Below are 26,980 nucleotides of genomic sequence, written 5' to 3' on the forward strand. Positions count from 1 at the left end.
TCTTTGCAGAATCCAAGAAAACAGGGGCCTGAAACTCAAGGCAGTACCGCAGAATTAATTACAGGGCTGGTCCAGCTGGTTCCTCAGTCACACATGCCAGAGATTGCTCAGGAAGCAATGGAGGTAAGGGGAAAATGAATTCTAGGCTCTTGAAGGTAAAGTTGTAAATATGTAGATTCCCTTTTTTTTTTTTTGTCGTTGTTGTTGTTTTTGTGTTACACGGGCCTCTCACTGCTGTGGCCTCTCCCGTTGCGGGGCACAGGCTCCGGACGTGCAGGCTCAGCGGCCATGGCTCACGGGTCCAGCCGCTCCGCGACATGTGGGATCTTCCCGGACCGGGGCACAAACCGGTGTCCCCTGCATCGGCAGGCGGACTCCCAACCACTGCGCCACCAGGGAAGCCCTATGTACATTCCTTTTTAAAATCTATTCCTTTTAAATTTTTTCTTTAATTTTTATTTTATTTTAAAAAATTTTTAATCCAATTTTTAAAGGTTATATTCCCTTTACAGTTACTACCAAATATTACCTATATTCCCCATGTTGTGCATTATATTCTTGAGCCCATCTTACACCCAGTAGTTTGTACCTTCCACTCCCCAGCGCCTGTATTGCCTGCCCCCCAAACTCCCTCCCACTGGTAACCACTAGTTTGGGCTCTGTATCTGTGAGTCTGCTTCTTTTTTGTTATATTGACTAGTTTGTTGGATTTTTTAGATTCCACATATAAGTGATATCATATAGTATTTGTCTTTCTCTGTCTGACTTATTTCACTTAGCATAATGCCTGCCAAGTCCATCCATGTTGCTGCAAATGGCAAAATTTGTTTCTTTTTTATGGCTGAGTAGTATTCTGTTGTATATATATGTATTCATTACCACATCTTCTTTATCCATTCATCTGTTGGATGACTGGACACTTAGGTTGTTTCCATATCTTGGCAGTTGTAAATAATGCTACAATAAACATTGGGGTGTATGTATCTTTTCTAACTAGTATTTTTGTTTTTTCTGATATATACCCAGGAGTGGAATTGCTGGTCATATGGTAGTTCTATTTTTAGTTTTTTGAGAAAAAAACTCTTTTCCACAGTGGCTGCACCAGTTTACATCCCCACCAACAATGTACTAGGGATCCCTTTTCTCCATATCCTCATCAACATTTGTTATTTGTGTTCTTTTGGTTCATTCTGTCAGATGTGAGGTGATATCTCATTGTGGTTTTGATTTGCATTTCCCTGATGATTACTGATATTGAGTATTACTGATATTCATATGCCTGTTGGCCATCTGTATGTTTCTTTGGAAAAATGTATATTCATTCATTTGCCCATTTTAAAAATTGGGTTGTTTGTTTTTTTGATGTTGAGTTGTATGAGCTATTTATATATGTTGAATATTAATCTCTTACCAGTCATAGTTTGCAAATATTTTCTCCCATTCAATAGGCTGTTTTTGCATTTTGTCAGTAGTTTCCTTTGTTGTGCAAAAGCTTTTAAGTTTAATTAGGTCCCATTTGTTTATTTTTGCTTTATTTCCTTTGCTTTAGGAGACAGATCTAAAAAAATACTGCTACCATTTATATCAAAGAGTGTTCTGCTTATGTTTTCCTCTAGAAGATTTATGGTTTCTGGCCTTATATTTAGGTCTTTAATCCATTTTGAGTTTATTTTTGTATATAATGTTAGAGAATGTTCTAATTTCATTCTTTGACATGTAGCTGTCCAGTTTTCCCAGCACCACTTATTTTCTTCCATTGTTTTTTTTTTTGAATTAATTAATTAACTTATTCTTGGCTGCCTTGGGTCTTCGTTGCTGCGTGCGAGCTTTTCTCTAGTTGCGGCGAGCCGGGGCTGCTCTTCATTGCAGTGCGTGGGCTTCTCATTGTGTTGGCTTCTCTTGTTGCAGAGCACAGGCTCTAGGCACATGGGCTTCGGTAGTTGTGGCATGTGGGCTCAGTAGTTGTGGCTCACGGGCTCTAGAGAGCAGGCTCAGTAGTTGTGGCGCATGGGCTTAGTTGCTCCTCAGCATGTGGGATCTTCCTGGACCTGGGCTCAAACCCATGTCCCCTGCATTGGCAGGCGGCTTCTTAACCACTGTGCCACCAGGTAAGGCCAGTATGGTCATTTTAACAGTATTGATTCTTCCAATCCAAGAACACAGTGTATCTTTCCATCTGTGTGTTGTCTTCAGTTTCTTTGATCAGTGTCTTATAGTTTTCGGAGTTTAGGTCTTTTGCCTCCTTAAGTAGGTTTATTCCAGGGTATTTTATTTTATTTTATTTTTTTGATGTGATGGTAAATGGGAATTGTTTCCTTAATTTCTCATACTGATAGTTCGTAGTTAGTGTATAGACATGCAACAGATTTCTTTATATTAATTTTGTATCCTGCAACTTTACTGAATTCATTGATGAGCTCTAATAGTTTTTTGGTAGTGTCTTTAGGATTTTCTATGTATAGCGTCATGTCATCTGCAGACAGTGACAGTTTTACTTCTTCCTTTCCTTTCCAATTTGAATTTCTCTTAGTTCTTTTTCTTTGATTGCTGTGGCTAGGATTTCCAAAACTATGTTAAATAAAAGTGGCAAGAGTGGACATCCTTGTCTTGTTCCTGATCTTAGAAGGAAATGCTTTCAGCTTTTCACCATTGAGTATGATGTTATCTGTGGGTTTGTCGCATATGGCCTTTATTATGTCAAGGTATGTTCCTTCTATGCCCACTTTCTGGAGAGTTATTATCATAAATGGATGTTGAATTTTATCAAAAGCCTTTTCTGCATCTATGAAGATGATCATATGATTTTTATTCTTCGGTTTGTTAATTTGGTGTATTACATTGATTGATTTGTGGATATTAAAAAAAATCCTTGCATCCTTGGGATAAATCCCACTTGATCATGGTGTGTGATCTTTTAATATATTGTTGAATTCATTTTGCTAATACTTGGTTGAGAATTTTTACATCTGTGTTCATCAATGATATTGGCCTGTAATTTTCTTTTTTGTCATAGCTTGTCTCATTTTGGTATCAGGGTGATGGTGATGTCATAGAATGAGTGAGGAAGCATTCCTTCCTGTGCAATGTTTTGCAATAGTTTGAGAAGGATAGGTGTTAACCCTTCACTAAATGGTAAAATTCACCTGTGAAGCCATCTGGTCCTAAACTTTTGTTTGTTGAGAATTTTTTTTATTATTGATTCAGTTTCATTACTGGTAAATTGGTCTGTTCATATTTTCTATATCTTCTTGATTTAGTCTTGGAGACTGTACATTTCTAGAATTTGTTTTTTTCTCAGGTGTCCATTTTATTGGCGTATAATTATTCATAGTAATCTCTTATGATCATTTGTATTTCTGTGGTATCAGTTGTAACTTTTCCTTTTTCATTTCTGATTTTATTCTTTTAGGCCCTCTCCCTTTTTCCTTTTTTCTTTTTTTTTCTTTTTTTTTTGCAGTACGTGGGCCTCTCACCGCTGTGGCCTCTCCCGTGGAGGAGCATAGGCTCCAGACGCGCAGGCTCAGCGACCATGGCTCATGGGCCCAGCCGCTCTGTGGCATGTGGGATCTTCCCGGACCAGGGCATGTACCTGTGTCCCCTGCATCGGCAGGCGGACTCTCAACCACTGCGCTACCAGGGAAGCCCTCCCTTTTTTTCTTGATGAGGCTGGCTAAAGGTTTATCAATTTTGTTTATCTTTTCAAAGAACTCTTAGTTTCATTGATCTTTTCTATTGCTTTTTTAGTCTCTGTGTCACTTATTTCTGCTCTGATCTTTATGATTTTTCTTTTACTAACTTTGGGTTTTGTTTGTTCTTCTTTTTCTCGTCCCTTTAGGTGTAAGTTTAACTTATTTATTTCAGATTTTTCTTGTTTCCTGAGCTAGGCTTCCTCTTAGAACTGAGGTAATCTTCTCTCTTAGAACTACTTTTGCTGCATCTCATAGATTTTCATGGATCGTCATGTATTCATTTTCATTTGTCTGCAGGTATCTTTATTTCCTCTTTGATTTCTTCAGTAACCCATTGGTTGTTTAGTAGCATATTGTTTAGCCTCCATATGTTTGTGTTTTTTGTAGTTTGTTTCTTGTAGTTCGTGTCTAGTCTCATAGTGTTGTGGTTGGAAAAGATGCTTGATATGATTTCAGTTTTCTTAAATTTACTAAGACTTGTTTTGTGGCCCAACATGTGATCTATCTTGGAGAATGTTCCACGTACACTTGGAAAAGAGTGTGTATTCTGCCGCTTTTGGATGGAATGTTTTCTACATATCTGTTAGTTGATATAGACTAATGTGTTGTTTAAGGCCAGTGTTTCGTTATTGGTTTTCCATCTGGATGATCTGTCCGTTGATGTAAATGGTATGTTAAAATCAATTACTATTATTATGTTACTGTCAGTTTCTCCCTTTATGTCTGTTAATATTTGCTTCATGTATTTAGGTGGTCCTGTGTTGGATGATAAAGAGAGACTTCTCATTATTGCAAAGGGTTCTAATCCATCCAGAAAATAAAACTTTATATGAGTCTAATAACAAAGATTTTAAAATATATAAAGCAAAAATATAAAATTTCTAAATATATAAAAACATGTAAAGTAAAAGGAGAGATAGACAAATTCAGTTATAGTGGGGTACGTGAGCATACCTTTCTCAATGTCTGATAGAATAAGCAAGCAAACAAATAGTAAGGGTAGAAGATCTGAACAACATGGTTATCAGATTTGACCTATTTGACACTTACAGAGCACTGCATTCTATAATTACATTTTCTTTTCAAGTACATGTGGAACATTTAGTATATCTTGGGCATAATGCAAGTCTCAACAAATTCTGAAGGATTGAAATTATCCAAAATTTTTTTATGACTACATTGAAATTAAGCTAGATAGCCGGTAACAAAAAGGTTTATGAAAGATCAAATGACTATACAGTTGACACTTGAACAACATGGGTTTGAACTGTGTAGGTCCAGTTGTACACAGATTTTTTTCAAAAAATATGTTGGAAAACTTTTTGAATATTTACGACAATTTGAAAAAACTTGCTGATGAATTGCTAACCTAGAAATACCAAAAAAATGAAGAAAAAGGTATGTCGTGACATAAAATATATATGGATACCAGTCTGGATTATCATTTTTGGGGTCATTTATTTTATTACACTTTTTTACTTTTTAAAATTGAACTATAGTTGATTTACAGTGTTGTGTTAATTTCTGCTGTACAGCAAGGTGATTCAGTTATACATATATATACATTCATTTTTTAATATTCTTTTCCGTTATGGTTTAATCACAGAATATTGAATGTAGCTCCCTGTGCTATACAGTAAGACCTTGTTTATCCATATATTATCATTTATAAATCTATTATAAAAAGTTAAAATTTATCAAAACTTACACACAGTTACAGACTGTACATGGCATCTTTCACAGTCAAAAGAAATATAAACAAATGTACAGACGCAGTATTAAATTATAACTGCATAAAAGCAACTGTAGAACATACTGTATTACTGTAATAATTTCATAACTGCATTTTGTTACTATTTTGGTGAGCTCAAGTGTCATGAGTATCCACTTAAAATGCTATGTGAGGCTCGTAGTCTCTGCATGAGCAGTTTATCTCTCCAGTAAATTGTGTATTAATAAAAAGCAATCTCTTGTGGTTCTCGTGTATTTTTCATCATTTTTAGTGCAGTAACACACCTTGAATAACACCATGTGACCCATATGAAGTGCCACTAGTGATGAACGCAGAAAGAAGTCATGACATTACAAGAAGTTGAATTGTTTGATATGTACTGTAGATTGTAGACAGCTGTGGTTGTCTGCCATTTCAAGATAAATGAATCCAATGTAAGGACTATTGGTTGGCGGGGGGAATGGGAATTCATGAAGCTGTTGCTGCAGATACTCCAGGTGGCATGAAACCTTGCACTTTTTGTGAAATATCTTTTTATCTTGTATTGAAAAAGCAGCTTTTTTTTTTTTTTTCACCCGTTACGCGGGCCTCTCACTGTTGTGGCCTCTCCCGTTGCGGAGCACAGGCTCCGGACGCACAGGCCCAGCGGCCATGGCTCACGGGCCCAGCCGCTCCGCGGCACAAACCTGCGTCCCCTGCATCGGCAGGCAGACTCCCAACCACTGCGCCACCAGAGAAGCCTGAAAAGGCAGCTTTTATGTGGGTCCAAGATTACTATAAGAAAGGTGTACCTATTGACTTCAGTATGGTTCGAGAAAAAGTGAAGTCTTTATCTGACAATTTGAAGCAAAGGGAAAGTGAAGGATCTAAAAGCTGGAGAATTTAATGCCAGCAAAGGATCATTTGATAATTTTAGAAACAGGTTTGGCTTTAAAAATGTCAAGGTAAAGGAGAAGCAGCTTCTGCTGACCAAGAGGCAGCAGGTAAGTTCCCAGACGCCATTAAGAAAATCATTGAGGGGAAGGGATGTAAGCCTGAACAGGTTTATAATGCAGATGAAAGTGCGTGCTACTCTAGAAAAAAATGCCACAAGGACATTTATTAGTAAGGAAGAGAAGCAAGCACCAGGATTTGTGCAAATGCAGCTGGGTTTATGATCAGAGCTGCCCTTATTTATAAAGCTTCTAACTTCCAAGCCTTGAAAGGAAAAGATAGATACCAGTTGCTAGTCTTTTGGTTGTACAGCTAGAAAGCCTGCACAGTGAGAACCCTTTTTCTGGACTAGTTCCATCAATGCTTTGTCACTGAAGTGAGGAAGTACCTTGCCAGTAAGGGGCTACCTTTTAAAGTTCTTTTGATACTGGACTATGCCCCTGACCACCCGGAACTCCATGAGTTGAACACTGAAGGTGTCAAAGTGGCCTGACTGCTCCAAACATGTCTCTAATTCAGCCTCTAGATCAGGGAGGGGTTCATAAGGACCTTTAAGGCTCATTACACTTGGTGCCCTGTGAAAAGGATTGTCCACGCTATGGAAGAGGAACCCAAATAGAGAGAACATCATGAAAGTCTGGAAGGATTACACTATCGAAGATGCCATCATTGTTATAGAAAAAGCTGATTCATCTTGTAAACATGATGTAAACTTACAGTATTGATACAGTACAGTACTATAGATGTTTTTTCTTTATGATTTTTTAACACCATTTTGTAAGAATATAGTATATAATATATATGACATCCAAAATTTGTGTTAATCGACTATGGTATTGGTAAGGCTTCCAGTCAACAGTAGGCTATTAGTAGTTAAGTTTTTAGAGTCAAAAGATATATGTACATTTTTTACTGCATGAGAGGTCAGCACCCCTAACCTCATTGTTCAAGGATCAAACTGTGCTTTGTTTTTACTCATATCCTACTCGTAAGAAAGTAAATTAGTACAGCCATCATTAAAAATTGTTTTGCAGTATATCTACAAAAGCTAAACATACGACTTAGCAATTCTCCTCCTAGGTATGTATCCAACAGAAATGTATATGTATGTTTACCAGAAGATACATACAAAAATATTAATAGCATAATTTGTAGTACGCAAAAATGCTGGAAACAACTCAAATGTATCAACATTATACCACTTATTTAAAGCAATGCAAAAAAACCAAGCTACCACTAAGTACAAAGCATGGTTGAATCTCAGACATAATATTGAGTGAAAACAGCCAAACACAAAAGAGAACATGCTGTCTGATTCCCTTTATATATATAAAGTTCAGAAACAGACAAAAATACCTATGGTGATAGAAGTCAGAACAGTGGCTAGCTTTGTCAAGAGCTGATGACCGGAAAGGAATGTGAAAAAGTCTTCTGAGTGTTAATGTTGATCTGGGTAATGGTTATATGAGGTATATTCATTTGTGAAAATTCATTGAACTATATATTTAAGATTTGCTACTTCATTATCATGCTTTATTTTACCAAAAGTGTTTCAGCACTCATTGTTACACTCATTGCTTGTATTTGTGTACATTGCTGTTGGTTCTATAAAACAGTATATACTTTGCATTCTCTTTGGAAGGCTATTTGACAGTATTTAGCAGGAGCTATACAGATGTCCATTTTTCTGTCCAAATAATTCCATTCCTGTAATTTTTTAATCCTGTGAATATAAGTTAAAAGGAAAAAGCTGCACACATATGCTTATTGTTCTTATTTGTAATAGAACATTAGGAGAATTTTAAATACTCACTAGTAAGAGAATGTGTTAATATTCAATAGCAAGAGAATGATATTTCAATTTAGTGAACTGATTGGCATATATACACTAAAATGTATGAAATGGATAACTAATAAGAACCTGCTGTATAAAATTCAAAAATTCAAAAAAAATCCATTAAACCATGCAGATCACATAGCAATATGGAAAAATATTTATGAAATGTCAAATGAGAATACTGTGTTTACAGTTTTGTTAAAATATATGTGGAAAATTTAAAAATGGAAAGGAACATGAAAAGGAAAACATTCATATTAAGGCAGACAAAAGGCTAACACATTTTCTTTGAATATTTCAAAAAAATGTTTTGTCAAACAAAAATGTTACAGAATTTGCCACTTTAAAGTGTCAGTAAATTGTACTAAATTTTTGCACAATAGTAACAAAATTGAATGTTAATTTGTGCTGTTTTTCCTTGATACGAGAGGTATAACCTATATAATTTTTGAAGATTCTCACAATGAATTGCAGTTTTCACTAAACATCTCAAAATAATTACAGTGAAAGTATTTGAAATAAGAAAATATAGGTCTGGTGTTTATATAATTTATAACTTTTGGAGTTACAAAGTTGAACAAGGTTAGAAATTTACTTATTTTTCCTAATGTGAGGCAGGTTATCATTGCAGCTGTATTTGCAGTTTCTGCATTTAATTTGGTTTTAAGAGAAGAAATCAGATCTCATTATGTGTTCCAAACAGTGTTTCATTGGAATTTTAATAAAAGGCTTTAATGAGGAGTAAAGAATCTCCAAATGTGCTGACCAAGGACTGAGAAGAATGTGCAGAGCTCAACAGTGTGCGTCTGGGGGAAACGTTGTGGAGCTGGAGTTAGGATAGAGCTGGTTTGAAGGAAGAGTCTAGTTTTACTCTGTATACCCTTGATGGCATTAATTTATTTAATAGTAGTGTTTTTGTATATTAGTTGTATATTCCTGTTAATGTTCTGTGAGCCAAATCCAATTTCAATTCTGTGGTCAATTGAGGTATTTTAGGATGAATAATCTGCTATGAAATACAAAATCTAGTTTCCTCCCCCTCTCCCTTTTTTGAGAAATAATTTGTCCTGTCTGTTCCTAAAGAATTTGTGGCAAATAATATAACTTCTACTTTATCTTATGGCCTAAAAGTAAAATTTCTTTTTTCAGACTTTATGGACTGACCTTATTTTTATTAATTATTTTTTTTCGTATTAGTCAACCATTTTACACACATCAGTGTATACATGTCAATCCCAGTCTGCCAATTCATCACACCACAACCCGCACCCCACTCCGCTTTCCCCTCTTGGCATCCATACGTTTGTTCTCTACTTCCGTGCCTCAATTTCTGCTCTGCAAACTGGTTCATCTGTACCATTTTCTAGGTTCCACATATATGTGTTAATATACGATATTTGTTTTTCTCTTTCTGACTTACTTCACTCTGTATGACAGTCTCTAGATGCATCCACGTCTCTACAAATGACCCAATTTCGTTCCTTCTAATGGCTGAGTGATACTCCATTGTATATATGTACCACATCTTCTTTATCCATTCATCTGTCGATGGGCATTTAGGTTGCTTCCATGACCTGGCTATTGTAAATAGTGCTGCAGTGAACATTGGGGTGCATGTGTCTTTTTGAATTATGCTTTTCTCTGGGTATAAGCCCAGTAGTGGGATTGCTGGGTCATATGGTAATTCTATTTTTAGTTTTTTAAGGAACCTCCATACTGTTGTCCATAGTGGCTGTATCAATTTACATTCCCACCAACAGTGCAAGAGGGTTTCCTTTTCTCCACACCCTCTCCAGCATTTGTTGTTTGTAGATTTTCTGATGATGCCCATTCTAACTGGTGTGAGGTGGTACTTCATTATCGTTTTGATTTGCATTTCTCTAATAATTAGTGATGTTGAGCAGCTTTTCATGTGCTTCTTGGCCATCTGTATGTCTTCTTTGGAGAAATGTCTGTTTAGGTCTTCTGCCCATTTTTGGATTGGGTTGGTTTTTTTTTTAATATTGAGCTGCATGAGCTGTTTATATATTTTAGAGATTAATCCTTTGTCCGTTGATTTGTTTGCAAACATTTTCTCCCATTCTGAGGGTTGTCTTTTTGTCTTGCTTGTGGTTTCCTTTGCTTTGCAAAAGCTTTTAAGTTTCATTAGGTCCCATGTGTTTATTTTTGTTTTTATGTCCATTGCTCTAGGAGGTGGATCAAAAAATGCTGTGATTGATGTCAAAGAGTGTTCTTCCTATGTTTTCCTCTAAGAGTTTTATAGTTGTCCAGTCTTACATTTAGGTCTCTAATCCATTTTGAGTTTTTGTGTATGGTGTTAGGGAGTGTTCTAATTCCATTCTTTTACATGTAGTCCAGTTTTCCCAGCACCACTTATTGTAGAGACTTGTCTTTTCTCCATTGTATATCCTTGTCTCCTTTGTCATAGATTAGTTGACCACAGGTGCGTGCGTTTATCTCTGGGCTTTCTATCCTGTTCCATTGATCTATATTTCTGTTTTTGTGCCAGTACCATGTCTTGAGGTAAAATATTTTTGTGTGTATCAGTTTTGGAGAGATCTCCTTACTTGGGGATTATTTTTATTTTCCATAGAGTTCTTTGATACTTATTGAAATTATTTTGTTTGTGTCTTAAAGCAGTTTTTACACATGTATATTGCTATTCTGAATTCATCAGTATATAATTTATGTGTATATGCTATTTAAAGTAAGACTGATAGTCATAAAGTAACTTCATTTTATATATATATATATATATATATATATATATATAATACATATAATCCCTTAGAGATTTTGGTTCTTCAGAGTTTTTCTGTTGTGCCCTATACTGTGTGTTGAGGCTACAATTAAGTAGCTCAATTTGTTAGCATTTGTAAAATAAATACTCCAGTGTTATGTTTACCAAAACTCTTTTGAATAAGTCTTCTCTCTCTCTTTTTTAAAAATTCAGGCTCTGTTGGTTCTTCATCAGTTAGATAGCATTGATTTGTGGAATCCTGATGCTCCTGTAGAAACATTTTGGGAAATCAGGTATATGCAGTTATTTTAAAATTCAATTTAAAATTTTATTTTGTATTTTTTGTCTTTGAATATTAACTCTATAGTACTTAGTTTATTGTAAAACTTTATTCATTTATACCTCCAGAGGTTTTGTGAGTTTGTATTTTATTCGACTTGAAATTATTAGATTATTTCTTGTTTTAACTGTAAGAACATTGTCACAGCAGTTTAGAAGATAAATTTTTAAAAATTGTGCTAAATTTCCTTATCCAAACATAAGTACTGTTATTTGGTATGTTCTCTTCTATTTCGGATTTTTAATGTGGTTACAGCTGTGTTTTAAATTGATTTTTACAGTTATAAGCTTAGAGTATTAAAATTTTGTAATGTTAATAGTTTATTTCAGTTTTCTAAACTATGATCTTTCATACATTTTTGATAATACCAGTGTTTTTGGTGGATGAATTAATACTGAATATCTGCTTAGAAGGCAAGATATATATAAATTTTATAATTTATTTCCTTGGTTATATAAATTATTACCTTTCATTGAGCACAGAGGTAACACACTGAGGAAAGTGTAAGTGTGTATGCCTCAGGTTTTGTCATTTTCTTATCGTAGAAGTGGGTACACTAAGTCACTTGGCAGCTGAGTTAAATCCTAGACTCTGAAGGAATGCTTTTTGATAGTAATGTAATGTGAACCACATACGTAATTTAAAATTTTCTAGCTGCCACGTTCAAAAGTAAAAAGAAACGGGTAAAGTTAATTTTAATAGTATATTTTTAAACCCAGTATATATAATATTTTTCAACATGTAATAATATAAAAGTTATTAATAAGATATTTTACATTCTTTTTAAAATAAAGTCTTTAAAATTTGTTACGTTTCATACTTACAGGACATCTTAATTTAGACAAGCCATATTTCAAGTGCTCAGTAGCCACATGTGACTTCCTAGTGGCTGTTGTGTTGGACAGTGCGGCTCTAGAGTAGGAATAAGTAAACGTTTTCTCTAAAGGGCCAGGTAGTCAATATTTTAGGCTTTGGGGGCCAGGTAGTGTCTTTTATAACTATTCGTTTCGGCTGTTGGGACATGAAAGCAGCCATAGACAATATGCAAATGAATGAGTGGGGTGTGACCGTGTTCCACTAAAACTTTATTTACGGAGGCAAATGATGGACTGGATTTGGCCTGCAGGCAGTCGTTTGCAGACCCCTGCTCTAGACCATTAGGTTCACATACAGTCTGTGCTGTGCACCTGGTCTATAATTTTTTTCTTGAGTACTCTGCAAGGATGAGATGCATGGACGAAACAGCTGGGAGTTGGGAGAGTAGGGGGCTTAGGAGTACTTGCTTTTTTTTTTTTTTAACGTAATCCGTATATTTACATCCTTTGATCATGCTTTTAACGTTTTGATAACCGTTTCTCTAAAACAAGTCCTGGAAAGGAAAATAAGTGTCTCTAGACTTTGTCCATTATTAGAGAATGCCATTCTTATGGACTGATTTTATCTGCATTATGTTGTTTGTTGACAATGCTGGTAACAGTGAACTTTGTTTCTGCAGCTCACAAATGCTCTTTTACATCTGCAAGAAATTAACTAGCCATCAGATGCTTAGTAGCACAGAAATTCTCAAATGGTTGCGGGAAATTCTGATCTGCAGGAATAAATTTCTTCTTAAAAATAAGGTAAGCAAAATGACATCTTTCAAAATGGAAGAATATTTGGAATGGTAATGAGAAGAGATTAAGGAAGTGTTTGTTAGCCAAATTAAGTCCTAATTCAGCTCCTCTCTCCTACAGTCTTCAAGGGAAATTTTGTGCGGTAGACAATGGCTGACAAATCAACTCTTTAAAAATTATTCTGAGCCTTTAGCCTTAAAGACACAATCCTGATGAAGTCTAGCTGAGTTAATCAGGACTTTGTGGGGCAGTCCTAGGAGGAGTGGGGGCTTCTATAACCAAAGAAGATTGAGTAAGAGCATAGTCTATGTCTCCTCTCAAGTTCATACATAAGACTTGAATCCTATGGCTAGGCTAGTCCAGAGAATGTTATCTATCTGTATATGTAAAGAAGCTGAAGGGAAGAGATTGAGGGCCCTCAATCTAGGTTTATTTATATTTCTGCGAGAAAGCTTTTACCTCTTGAAAATATCAGGAGTCTTTTTCCTTGGGGTTGAGTGAAAAGTTTTGATCCTGAACTATTGAAGTATGGTGAGAAGGTTTTGGGGGCTAGAGAAGAGCCTTAATTTTTTTTTTTTTTTTTTTTTTTTTTTTGCGGTATGCGGGCCTCTCACTGTTGTGGCCTCTCCCATTGCGGAGCACAGGCTGCGGACGCACAGGCTCAGCGGCCATGGCTCACGGGCCCAGCCGCGGATCTTCCCGGACCGGGGCACGAACCTGTGTCTCCTGCATCGGCAGGCGGATTCTCAACCACTGCGCCACCAGGGAAGCCCGAGCCTTAATTTTTTTTAACATAAAGTTTCTATAATTAGTCAGTTAAAAAGTTCTTCTGTTACAGCATAGTTTTAAGAGTACTTGATTCAGTGAATTTTTATCCATTTCTAGAATGGATAAAATCTATGAGAAATCTTAAATATATCAAGTGTGTATGCTTTTCAGTGTACCATGCAGCTTGTTAAATTTTCTTTGTTTAGAGATGGGCTAATGGTAAGTTGGATTTATTTATATCTGGCTTATCTTAGTATGTTAATATAGTGGAATTTGGCATTATACCAAAGATAAGGAACAAGATGTTTCATGTTTCATGCCCTTGCTTATGGTATAATTCTCCAGAGTACAAGCATTAGTAATCCGGTAATGAATCTGTAGTCTTCTGGTCAGTGAAGTCACTCTTATATGTGGCTTATATACCAGTGTTAATTCTGGTCCAGAGGAACTTAATCTCAAAAGAGTCAACTTCCAGTTATCCTGACCATAGCACAGGATATAAATCTTATGGGAGGCAATCTTAGTCGTTTTTAATTGACCAAGAAGTACATTGTATTTTTCATGTGGTAGCTTTATGTTGTTGATGTTTTACTTGTGTCTCTGTTAAACCTAGAAATGTTAATTTACATTTCTAGAATCTGTTGATTCTGATGATTTGAAGAGTGGTAAACTGAGAGGAGTTTCAGAGATATTGAGGAAACATTATTTGTACTATTGGGTTTCTAGTGAATGTTCTTCAATGTGAGGGGAACAGGAGCTGGAAGGAGAGGTTTTCCAGGATAGTCTCAAACAGAAAGACAACTTATATTATAGTAATCTTTTTTTTAAAAAATTCATTTATTTTTGGCTGTGTGGGGTCTTCGTTTCTGTGCGAGGGCTTTCTCTAGTTGCGGCAAGCGGAGGCCACTCTTCATCGCGGTGCGCGGGCCTCTTCACTATGGCAGCCTCTCTTGTTGCAGAGCACAGGCTCCAGACATGCAGGCTCAGTAGTTGTGGCGCAAGGCCTAGTTGCTCTGCAGCATGTGAGATCTTCCCAGACCAGGGCTCGAACCCGTGTCCCCTGCATTGGCAGGCAGATTCTCAACCACTGCGCCACCAGGGAAGCCCGACAACTTATATTAAATATTTATTTTTCTTGGTTATCAGTACTTTGAAAAGGCTTATATTTTCTTTCTAGCAGGCAGATAGAAGTTCCTGTCATTTTCTCTTCCTTTATGGAGTAGGATGTGATGTTCCTTCAAGTGGAAATACCAGTCAGATGTCCATGGATCATGAAGAATTACTACGTACTTGTACTCCTGGAACCTCTCTCCGAAAGGGAAAAGGAAATTCATCTATGGTAAGGAGTTTTCTTTTTTTTTATGGTACGTGGGCCTCTCACTGTTGTGGCCTCTCCCGTTGTGGAGCACAGGCTCCGGACGCGCAGGCTCAGTGGCCATGGCTCACGGGCCCAGCCGCTCCGCGGCATGTGGGATCTTCCCGAACCGGGGCACGAACTCGTGTCCCCTGCATCGGCAGGCGGACTCGCAACCACTGCGCCACCAGGGAAACCCTGTAGTTTTCTTGTATCATCATCTGTGTTCTGTATTTTTCTCTGAATGAACTTGGGTAGATTTCAACTAGGTAATATAGCATAGTGAAGAACTGCTTAGCTTGTAGTTCTATTCCTGCTCTTTGTGGGCCCTCAGGCAAGTTCCTAACATCTCTGAGATTCAGTTCCTTGACTTTAAAATGGGGATGATAATAATTTCTGCCCCAGAATTGTTGTGAGGATTAAATGAGATTATGTGTAAATAGCACTTGATTTTTTGACACTTACAAGCTTTAACTGATAACTATAATTATTATAACTCTCTATCCCGTAAGAAAGACCATTCATACCCCAGAAGTTTAAAAGTTCTGTCAACTAAAGAGTACAGATTTACAGGGAAAAAAAGCATGTTGCTTGATGTTATGCCTAAGTGTTTTCATGACTTCTGTGTCCATAATTCCCTTTAAAAATAAATCATAATACAAGTGAAAATATCAAATAATTAGTTTCATTTTCAGACCAAAGCTTTTTTTTAATCCATAATTTACAATATAATCTTCAGTTGAAGGAAAAAAACAACAACTACTAAGCAGTGTGGTATTTACTCTTGTCTTACCTGCAGAATTTGCATTCATTTTGTAAATCAGGATTTCTCTATTTCATGTTTTGGGAATATGTTATCCATAACCCAGTGTATCTTCTACAGTAATGTTTAGTTCATATTCATGTCCTTAGTTAAGTCAGTTTTTGCAGCATGATTATTTTATTTCTTCCCTTCGGGTGGATAGAATTTCATGTTACTTCCTCTTCCTTTGTCGTTTATAATTGACTGAGAAGTGTATTATATTTTTCATTGAATAGATTTGTGTTGTGCATGTTTTATTTGTGTTCATATTAGACTTAATCTACGTTTCTGGGATCTGGAAAGGATACCTATTCTAGTTGAAATTGAACAGATAGTAGTATTATGTTGGTCCAAATGAGTTATCATTCAGGCGAGATATTTTGAGGTTTGAAAATCCTATCATGGTTAAAGGGGAAGAGCTCTTGTGGGTTATTGTATGCAGACATATCTGGTACACAGCTTGTTGTATTATTGGGTTTTGTAAGTAAAATTACATAAGTTGCAAATATTTGCCTCCCACTCTTGACTCCCAGGATAGTGCAGCAGGGTACAGTGGAACCCCGCCAATATGCCGACAAGCCCAGACCAAACTAGAAGTGGCCCTGTACATGTTTCTGTGGAGCCCTGACACTGAAGCTGTTCTGGTTGCCATGTCCTGTTTTCGTCACCTCTGTGAGGAAGCAGATATCCGGTGTGGGGTGGATGAAGTGTCAGTGCACAACTTCTTGCCCAACTATAACACATTCATGGAGTTTGCCTCTGTCAGCAATATGATGTCAACAGGTAAATCATGGGTAATGTTTTTTTCACTCAGTCTGCCTTGAATCACGTGACGTCTGATTGCTCTAGGAACATAGGAATGTATTTAAGATTACTACTTTGTAAGTTTACAGGGCTAATTTAGATAGCTTACCTGAAATCCTTTTCTGCACAAGGTAAGGTGAAAGTAAGCAGTATTTGAAATAAGTTGTTAATTTCTCACTGAGTTTTTAATATGCCATATACATTTGTTTAAAAACTGGCAGTATAAATTGCTTTCAGTTATAGATTATATAATTTACTCTGCCTGAACTGTATGTAGTGAAGTTTTACAAACATTGGCACATGTTATGAGTAAGTTTAGGTGGGAATAGCTATTTTAGGCTGTGGACATTGTGGAGTCCCAGTTAAGTGTCCCTTTCCTGTGAGGCTGGTAAAAGGAAGTGTTCAGCTTTGTCATTTGACGTATTCGTTCCACTCCTCCTATTCTGCCTTTTGGGTTGGGCTCGCCAGGTTCTCCGTTGGCAAGCGGGGCTCTAAGTAGGTTGATTTGTTGTTGTCTTTGCTTAGGAAGAGCAGCACTTCAGAAAAGAGTGATGGCATTACTACGGCGAATCGAGCATCCTACTGCAGGAAACACTGAGGTATGCCCTTGGCAACAGAAGTAGCCCTCTCGGCCCCCACCCTCAATTTTAGAAGCCTAGTGTTATGCGTATGTGACCAGGAATAGCTTTTGAAGCAAATCTAAGATACGTGCATATTACAAGTAGGATATTATAATATGCACCAAGTTTGAGACCTGCCTATTACTGATTGATTTTTAGCTCTAGGGGTAAAGTTGCTTTCAAATGGTAATTGCCTTCATTTCAGGCTTGGGAAGATACACATGCAAAGTGGGAACAAGCTACAAAACTAATCCTCAACTACCCAAAAGCCAAAATGGAAGATGGCCAGGTGAGTTTGTGAAGTTGATTTTGTCTGTTGATTGATCTCCTAAACATATGTACTTTACTTCATCTTTTGTGAGTGACCTCTTAGTGTAATAAGTATGTAGATGTCTTAAGACTGATATTTAGTTGTGATGCATCTAAACCTGCACTAATATGGTAGCCACTAGCCACCAGTCAAATTAAAGTTTAATTTAAAATTAAAAACAATTAAAATTCAGTTTCTCTGTCATACAGTAGCCACATGTGGAAGTTGACTACTGTATTGGACAGCATAGATATTAAATGTTTCCATCATTACAGAAATATTGGACAGCTCTGAGCTAGAGATGATTTATGGTAGGACCATTTCTTTCCCCTCTTTCTCTATCAGAGTATTTCACAGAATTTTCAGGAAAGGAGCGACAAAGGTAGAGAAAAATAAATTAAAATTGAAACAATACATTTTACTATTTTATTAGATATTCTAATTAAGGGATCTGGTGGCCAGAAGACTGAACCATAGGTTAAATGAAGTTTTAAAATTTGGGCATTTCATTCATCAACTGTTATCATCTGTTACCCTGGACATTTACAATTGATATTTCTGTATGTTTGATTTGTAATGGCCATATTGTTCTCATTATTAGGTGTTTTAGAAAAACTCATTAGTCTCCCATTGTTTTTTTCTTGTCATGCTTAATTAGAACAAGAAAAAATGTTATGTTTTTGTGAAGCAAAAATCTGAATCTAATATTATTGGGAGAGGGACACATGGCTTTAAAATGAAAGCTTTTTTTTTTGGTAGCTGTTTTGGTGAGTTACAATTCACATAACATAAAATTCACCTATTTAAAATGTATGATTCAGTGGTTTTTAGTATATGCAGAGTTGTGCAGCCACCACCACAATTTAATAAAAAACCACACCCGTTAGCTATCATTCCCTAACCTTCCCCCGCACCTCTGCCGCCAGCCCTCAGCTCTAGGCAACCTCTGAGCTCCTTTCTGTCTGAGTAGACTTGCCAATTCTGGACATTTCATATAAATGGAATCATGCAACATGTGGTCTTTAGTGACTGGTTTCTTTCACTTGGCATAATGTTTGCAAGGTTCATTCATGTAAATCAGAGCTTTTTAAAAGACATTTGATATCCTGCGTTGATTATATTAGTCTATGATAAAAATATTTTAGTGGCTCTTTAAAAATGTATACGGTAATCTTAAGTTAGGGTGTTTTTACTTAAAAAAATTTTTTTTGCATTTTTGCATAGTTTTTTAAAATTGAAGTGTACATTCAAAAATATGTGTAAATCAAAGTGACAGTGTAAAATATTAGGAGGTGAACATAACCTGTGCAACCAGCACCCACATCAAGAAAGAAATCATTACCAGCATCCCAGAAGCTTTCATTGTGCCCTTCCAGTCACTAATGACCAAGAGTAACCATTATCCTGATTGAATACAATCATTTTCCTGTTGTTAAACTTATATAAACAGAGCAATAGAAGTATACTCTAATATTTGGCTCCTTTCACTTAACATAATGTTTGTGAGATTCAACCACACTATTTTGTGCAGTTGTAGTTCATTTATTATTATTGCAATATATTATTTTGTTTAGCAGTCCTCAATTTAATTTTTCTTTTCTATTCTTTTTTTGCATTGGATAGTTATACAACGGCTAGTTATTTTGAATAGTGCTGCTATGAACATTCTTGAATGTGTCTTTTGCTGACCTTATAGATGTATTTCTGTAAGGCACACACTTAACAGTGGAATTGCTGGGTCACAGGGTATGCAGATGCACATATGGGGAATATAAATGGATATAATCACATTTAAAAACTGTTTGACAGTTTCACAAAAACTTAAAAGATAACTAACATTTTAGAGTGAACTGCCATAATATCTGTGTAAATGATCAAATATCATCCAGCCATGAAAAGCATTCCTTTTAAAGAGTATATACAAAATGAGGCAATTGATCCACTATATATAATATATATATATTATATATATATTATATATATATATAATATAATATATATAATAATAGACCACAGGGGTCTATTATTAGTGGTTTCTTATACCTGCATGAACAAGCAATTTTTCTGTTGGGATTGTTCAAATTATAACCCTTTAAAGACCAAAAGTAGGAAATAAAATATTGTACATACTTTTTCTAATTCAACTAGATAAATATTTTGAAGCCCTTAAATATTCAATAAAATTATACATTTATATCAGGCCTGGGCAGAGCTAAGCTGAAAATATATAATATGGTATGATATGATGTAATATAATATATTCACTTAATAACTGAATTCTCTATGTCAGAGAATGGGACAACATTATCAAAACAGTATAAGGCAAGGGAAACCTGAAATTGTACCAGTGGAACAGAATTGAAAATTAAGATACTTGTGGTAATCATTTGAGCCCCGATAAGAAGTATATAAATATATAGCAGAATTCAAACTAGAGAAGAAACACCAATATAATTCTTTATGCACTATAAAAGGCAAGACACAAAAGATTCCCCAGATGAAAGAACAGTGTCATAATCAAAATGTTTATATTTCAGCTTCAGTTTAACGTCACTTATTTAGCTTCTTTTATGTATATTGTGACACAGTTTAAGAACATTTAACTGTAATTTGAAACCAGAGTAATCACCACTATGTTCCCAGAGTCAAGAAGAGAATAAGTATTACTATTACTCCTTTGTTTCTGTTGGAGATGACCTAATCAAGAAAAGTGCTGAAAAGTACTGATAAAAGCAAGACAGTGATAAAATATTGGGTTGGCCAAAAAGTTCGTTGGTTTTTTTTTTTTTTTTTTTTTTTTAACATCTTTATTGGAGTATAATTGTTTTACAATAGTGTGTTAGTTTTTCCTTTACAACAAACTGAATCAGTTATACATATACATATGTTCCCATATCAGTTCGTTGGGTTTTAAGGACATTTTTCATTTTCACCAAGAACTTTATTGAACAACGTATTCATTAACCGAACAAACTTTTTGACCAACCCAATATGAACCCTATAAGGGAAGTCTTTAAACCTAATATGAAAACCACAATTACTAAAAAATAGGTTGATAATGGTACGTTAAATGCTATGAATTCACCACACCTAGTTGATAAGAATACACAAAATGAACTTTCACTACTGCATAAAAAATTTTTAAATTCCTATTTACGTGTTATTTCCTAAATTTTCAAGGCAACCTTCAATGAATCTCATTCAGATCTATCTGTAAACCAACATACTAAGGAACAGAGAAGTTTCTCTGCTTCATTTATTAATCCTTCAGAAAGATTAACTGTATCATCATCTTGGACTGTATGCCACAACAAGGTGTTTCCTTTCTTGCAAACAATATCCTAATTAATGTCTTTCACGGAATTACTGTTGAATTGATGTTTATGAATTATAGGTCCTTGATTAAGATGTTCATGGTAAATAGATGCTACATTGGCAAGATGTCGTTAGAGATGAGATGGTAGTTCCGCCTGTGAAATGAATCTGAACTAGCTCCTCTTCACACCCAGATTCTTCACTATCAAAATCAGCCATATTTTTCTCTGATTTTGCACTGACCTGGGAGCTACTGCAACTGACATCATCTGTACTTAGCTTATCATCAGCCATATGCCCATCATGGTAGTGATGATGATGTGGAGGTGGTGGTAGTGATGCTGAATTTAGTGATGCTAAATTGCTGACAAGCAAATAATTCATTTCCGATAGTCTCCCAAGGAAGTCCCCAGTGTGTGTAATACTGCAAGATTCCTGAGGCGCTTGTGCTATATGAGCAGTATTTATTTCCTCTGAAATATGTTCTGGGTCTTCAGCGTGTGAACAGGCATCCAGCATTTGTATTTGATTATCTACTGATGGCATTGGCTCAGTGTTAAAAAAAACATGTCCTTTCCTGTTCCATTGCTTGCTGATGGGCCTTGGTAATCCCCTAAGCAAATGCCTGCTTGACTTTCTGTTCCAAAGATCCGTACCACAACTACTTTTAAGAGGATTATGATCATGATCTTCATCTTCTTGAAGGGCTTCAAATCTGCAGTGTCTTCTGACTGTACCTCATTGCCAGAGCGCTCAGCTGACTGGCTTGCATTACTAGAATTCACCTCATTGCTAGATCCATTACTGTTGCTTCCAGGACCACTGCTTCCATCTTCACCACTGTTGGCAGTTTTGTCAGAACCTCCTTGCTTGGATTTCTTTGTGTCTGAAAGTTGCTGTTGCATCTGTTTCATTCTATGCGTAAGTTGCTCATCCATTTCAATATCACTGCCTCCATTCTGATGAATTTCACTGTTACTGCAGCTTTGAGGACTAACTGCAGGTGACCAAGGTGATGGAGCTGGTCTTCTGAGCTCTTCGTCCTCTTTTTTATTTTCAATGGGAAGATTAATAAAGATGCCAAAGAACTGTTTAGGTAGCTGAGCCTTAGCTGCTAATACATTATTCCGTAATGTGTTAATTAACATCAATGCCAAGTATAATGTCTGTTTGGTACGAACACTTGGCTGAAGAGCTGAAACCAGATTAAGAGGATGTCTAAGAGGTACCGGATCCAAATTCTTGATGAACAAAGAAAATAAATCATGCGTATACCAACTACAGTGTTTTCAGCTGTGCTGCAGCCCAAATGTAGTCAATCTGCTATGTACTCAGTCATCCTGCTGCTGCTAAAAAAATTCAAAGTCACTTGACAGTGTTTGATAATCTCAGTATGAAATTTGGTCCATATATATGCTCTACCACATTGTTGCTTATAAGCCAGTCTGCAAGTTCTTTTGCGATGGACTTTCTGTGTCTGATGCTAGTGACTCATTATTGCGTATATTGTTGAAGGTGTGAAGTTGATTCATTATCTAACTGAGCCCAGTCAACCTGTTAGTCAAAATAGATCCCGTAAAGTACTGAAATGCAAGATCTAGGCTTAACTTTATCAAAGCTTAGCGTTGTATCCAATGGTTCTTTCACTGTGCTACACATTAAGCCATCCATATTGTGAGCCCCGCTCTGTCTTAACTCCTGATCAAGGAACTTGCATAAATACCTGATAATGTAGGTCCTAAAAGAGATAACGTGCTACATGACAGCAGAGATATGTAGCCATATTCTAATACTAGATACAACTGTAGTAAATCCATGTGCTGTAAGAAAAGGCAAAGTTTTAAGAGTCCCATGTTCAAAGCAGTCATTCATGAGAGGTCATTTTCTCCATAAAACAGACAAACCTAGTGAAACAAATGCAGTGGTACTTCTACATCATCCATGTCACAGATTGTCCCTAATATGTTGCTTTCTTAGGTTGATATATCCTCTCTAGTAAGGTGAGTATTATGCTTGCAAGCAGTTGGGAAATTGAATCTGAAAAGTTTTTGCTACACATAGTAAGTTTTTCTTTCTCATCTCTATTCCATAAACTAAAAGGACCAGAACTCCTGGAAGATTCCTCCTCTGCCAGGATACAAATTCTTGTAGAGTATTATTTTTTTCTATTGATTTTTTCTCTTTCTGTGCTCCTTTGTTACACTCTTTCCTATGTTCAGTGGTTCTGCCACTTGGTTACTCTCATCTTGCCATGTGGGAATCTATAAGATCTTCTGCAAGAGCCTATGGAAAAATCCGAACGATCTTTTTGGCCAACCCAATATGTTAATAGTAGTACAATGTTTACAAAGCTGATCCCAGAGCACTTGAACTTCAGCAATCACTAAGTTATTAAGTGCACACGCTACTTGGTTAAAAATCTCCAAATGCTTATATTCCTTGAGGCAGCACAGGTATGGCCTCTGTGTCCAGGAATTGATATAAGCAAATGTTTTGGAAGTATGTTCCTTCCTGAACTACAGTCCATCACCACCTTCTGTATCTGATACTGGATATAGGTGTATCACTACCTTCAATTCTGTAACTTAAGACTTATCCATCCTCAAGCAGTAAGATACCTTGATGTGACTAGAAATTACAGAGTGAAGACCTGGATTTTTTAAATGTAAAAAATGTTCTTTTGTCATGGAAGAAATGTTGGATAAAAAGTAATTTGTCAAATCTCTCAACCAGTTTAGGTTGAATTCATGCTTTCCATAAAAATTTTGTGTTTAGGCTGCTGAAAGCCTTCACAAGACCATCGTTAAGAGGCGAATGTCTCATGTGAGTGGAGGAGGATCCATAGATTTGTCTGACACGGACTCCCTGCAAGAATGGATCAACATGACTGGCTTCCTTTGTGCCCTTGGGGGAGTATGCCTGCAGCAGAGGAGCAATTCTGGCCTGGCAACCTATAGCCCACCCATGGGCCCAGTCAGTGAACGCAAGGGTTCCATGATTTCAGTGATGTCCTCAGAGGGAAACGCAGATACACCTGTCAGCAAATTTATGGATCGGCTGCTATCCTTAATGGTCTGTAACCATGAGAAAGTGGGACTTCAAATACGGACCAATGTTAAGGATCTGGTGGGTCTAGAATTGAGTCCTGCTCTTTATCCAATGCTCTTTAACAAACTGAAGAATACCATCAGCAAGTTTTTTGACTCCCAAGGGCAGGTAAAGTGTTCTGTGTTTTATTTTTCACCCTTCCCTGTGAATAGAGGGACTCATTTGAAATAATGAAGCCTTTTCCTTTTAGATTATTTAATTTCCATACTGGCACGAACTTTCACTTATAATTTAAAAAAAATAGGTGAAAACATTGCAAAAAGAAGAATCGTCTAATGTAGGAATCAATTTGTTTTTTAGGGGCTCTAGTGCATGGGCGTGCCTGAGGTTAACAGTGTCTTGTGTGTGGATATGAGTGTCTGTGTGTATCTATGTGCACGTTTGGACATGTGCCCATGGTTGAATTTCTGCATGCCTATGACATTTAGATCAGGCACCTTCATCTCTCTGTGGTCTGTCTGCTGTGCATTGATTCCCAAATCAATTCCCAATGTTTTGTTCTTCGTATAGGTTTTATTGACTGACACCAATACTCAGTTCGTGGAGCAAACCATAGCTATAATGAAGAACTTACTAGATAATCATACTGAAGGCAGCTCTGAACATCTGGGGCAAGCTAGCATTGAAACAATGATGTTAAATCTGGTCAGGTAAGCATTCTGCTGAAGTGTAGCAGACACACATTGGTATCGGTAGTTAGTAGTGAAATAATTTGCCATCCTTTTTTCTGTCGCACCCAGATTAGGGTGTAATAATAAGGTAATTAGAAGTTATATATGGGGCTTCCCTGGTGGCGCAGTGGTTGAGAATCCGCCTGCCGATGCAGGAGACACGGGTTCGTGCCCTGGTCCGGGAAGATCCCACATGCCGCGGAGCAACTAAGCCCGTGAGCCATGGCCGCTGAGCCTGTGCGTCCGGAGCCTGCGCTCCGCAACGGGAGAGGCCACAACAGTGAGAGGCCCGCGTACCGCAAAAAAAAAAGAAGTTATATATGTTCTCATATAAACAAAATGAAAATCTTATAGTTCTTATGGTTACATTTAATCATTTTACTTAGAGATGAAAGCATTTAGAAAATCTCCTCTTATGTTTATATCGGATCTTTTGTTTTTAATGCTTCTGTGTCTAGATATGTTCGTGTGCTTGGGAATATGGTCCATGCAATTCAAATAAAAACGAAACTGTGTCAGTTAGTGGAGGTAATGATGGCAAGGAGAGACGACCTCTCATTTTGTCAAGAGATGAAATTTAGGTGAGTTCTCAAAAGCGCAAAGTTAAATCTTGTAAATCTTATTAAGTGAAGTGCAGAAAAATAGTGTGCACCTGGTTATCATGGGAAGTGGGGAAGGTGAAAAAGGAGCATTTTCTCTGTGTGTGTGTGTGTGTGTGTGTGTGTGTTTTCTCTTTATATCTTTTGAAATTTCCCAAACCTTTGTGCCCATGACAGTGCTCCCTTTTTCTAAAATTACACTACACTTGAGCCAAGAATTTGATTCTGTATCCAAATGGATACCGTAGCTAAGGGCTGATGTGGTGGATGGGTACCCAGGTTGCTCACGTTTGTGCCCTTCTCACTGTTAGATTTGTGACAGCAGTATCTCTTTTATGAAATTGTCATGTTGCTTGGGTGATTTGGAAAATTACTTGAACTATTAAAAATTCTTATATGACTAAAAGTGTATGTGTGACTTTAAAAAAGCTGTGTCCTCTTTTCTTTTTCTCTGCCATTCTATAGGAATAAGATGGTAGAATACCTGACAGATTGGGTTATGGGAACATCAAACCAAGCGGCAGATGATGATGTAAAATGTCTTACAAGGTAAAAAAAAAAGAAAAAGAAAAAGAAAAAGACCTTTAACTAAGTATTAGCAGGTTTACTCTAGGTGTTAGTACTACTTCATTATAGTTTGTATACATATATTTTATGTGTATTGAAATTGTTTTTGGGGATATCAAGCTTTTGCATTTGAATTATATAAAGATACTAATCTTTATTATTTCTTTTTCTTTTTAACTAAAAGGCTTTCAGTAAAAACAAATGTGAGAGAGTGTTATGTTTGGAAAGCTTGTGTTGTCTGTTTAGGGAGGATAGTCTACAGTTGGAAAATAAGGTATATAAAGCCTTAGATTGTTTTTATTTTTTGATTGGATAAAGATATTATTTGAGGAACTTAGTCGTTTTGAGTCTTTCTAAAATGTAATTGCTTAAGTTTGCTCTAATGATAAACACTTACTGCAATGTATCAGAAATATTTAAACATTATGTATTACACAAAAGCCATTGACATACACTTCTTTGGCCAGCCTTGGTTCCATAGTATGTGCTTTTAATTTAAGGTAGTCATTTTGCCAAGATTACTTTGTAGAAAGTTATTATCACCCTCTCCCCAACTTGAAATGTCTTGGCATTCTGGGCTCTGCATATTAACTCAGATTATGTAGGTTTTCATAGTAATTTGTTTAATGAAATAGGTAATTATTAAAGTTTGTGTCTGTTAGGAAGAAGTTTATTGGAGGGGAAGGTGGAGTGGAAGAACCTGAAAGATTTGTGGTCTTTAAACTTTTTTTTCTCTTCAGAGATTTGGACCAGGCAAGCATGGAAGCAGTAGTTTCACTCCTGGCTGGTCTTCCGCTGCAGCCTGAGGAAGGAGATGGTGTGGAATTGATGGAAGCCAAATCACAGTTATTTCTTAAGTAAATTTCAGTCACCAAAAATACAAAGCAAAAAACAAAGCCCCACATGCAACAAAACAAAGTGTAACCAAAGTAGCAAATGATTATATTTAGAAAATGGACCTCAATTGCTTTGTTATTATGGCCATCAGCCGCTGTCTCACAAAATATAACATGTGCTTGAAGCAGTATTATCCACGATAGCGCTGGTATAGGAAGCCCTATACCAGAGCCACTCATGTGATGCACATGTGTTTTGTGGGTTTTTTATTTTTCTTTTCTACTGAACACTCTGTTTTCTCTCTCTCTCTCTCTCTCTCTCTCTCTCTCTCTCTCTCTCTC

General features: G+C 36.5%; 1 protein-coding gene across 13 annotated transcripts in view; it reads left to right on the forward strand.

Moving 5' to 3' along the window:
- Positions 1-26,980, forward strand: part of NF1 (neurofibromin 1) — a 245,207-nt gene that overhangs the window by 89,509 nt on the left and 128,718 nt on the right. For 11 of the 13 annotated variants that reach the window (XM_059047829.2, XM_059047832.2, XM_059047827.2 and 8 more), the window contains 12 exons: positions 10-123; positions 11,145-11,224; positions 12,767-12,890; positions 14,830-14,991; positions 16,342-16,591; positions 17,138-17,211; positions 17,438-17,521; positions 23,633-24,073; positions 24,476-24,615; positions 25,095-25,217; positions 25,701-25,784; positions 26,543-26,659. In XM_059047829.2, coding sequence (XP_058903812.1) covers positions 10-123; positions 11,145-11,224; positions 12,767-12,890; positions 14,830-14,991; positions 16,342-16,591; positions 17,138-17,211; positions 17,438-17,521; positions 23,633-24,073; positions 24,476-24,615; positions 25,095-25,217; positions 25,701-25,784; positions 26,543-26,659 — 1,793 coding nt within the window. The remainder of the gene's footprint in view (positions 1-9; positions 124-11,144; positions 11,225-12,766; positions 12,891-14,829; positions 14,992-16,341; positions 16,592-17,137; positions 17,212-17,437; positions 17,522-23,632; positions 24,074-24,475; positions 24,616-25,094; positions 25,218-25,700; positions 25,785-26,542; positions 26,660-26,980) is intronic. The other 2 variants (XM_067021108.1, XM_067021106.1) reach the window with 1 other exon arrangement.

Source organism: Kogia breviceps, chromosome 19, assembly GCF_026419965.1.
Source record: "Kogia breviceps isolate mKogBre1 chromosome 19, mKogBre1 haplotype 1, whole genome shotgun sequence".
Classification (NCBI taxonomy): Eukaryota; Metazoa; Chordata; class Mammalia; order Artiodactyla; family Physeteridae; genus Kogia; species Kogia breviceps.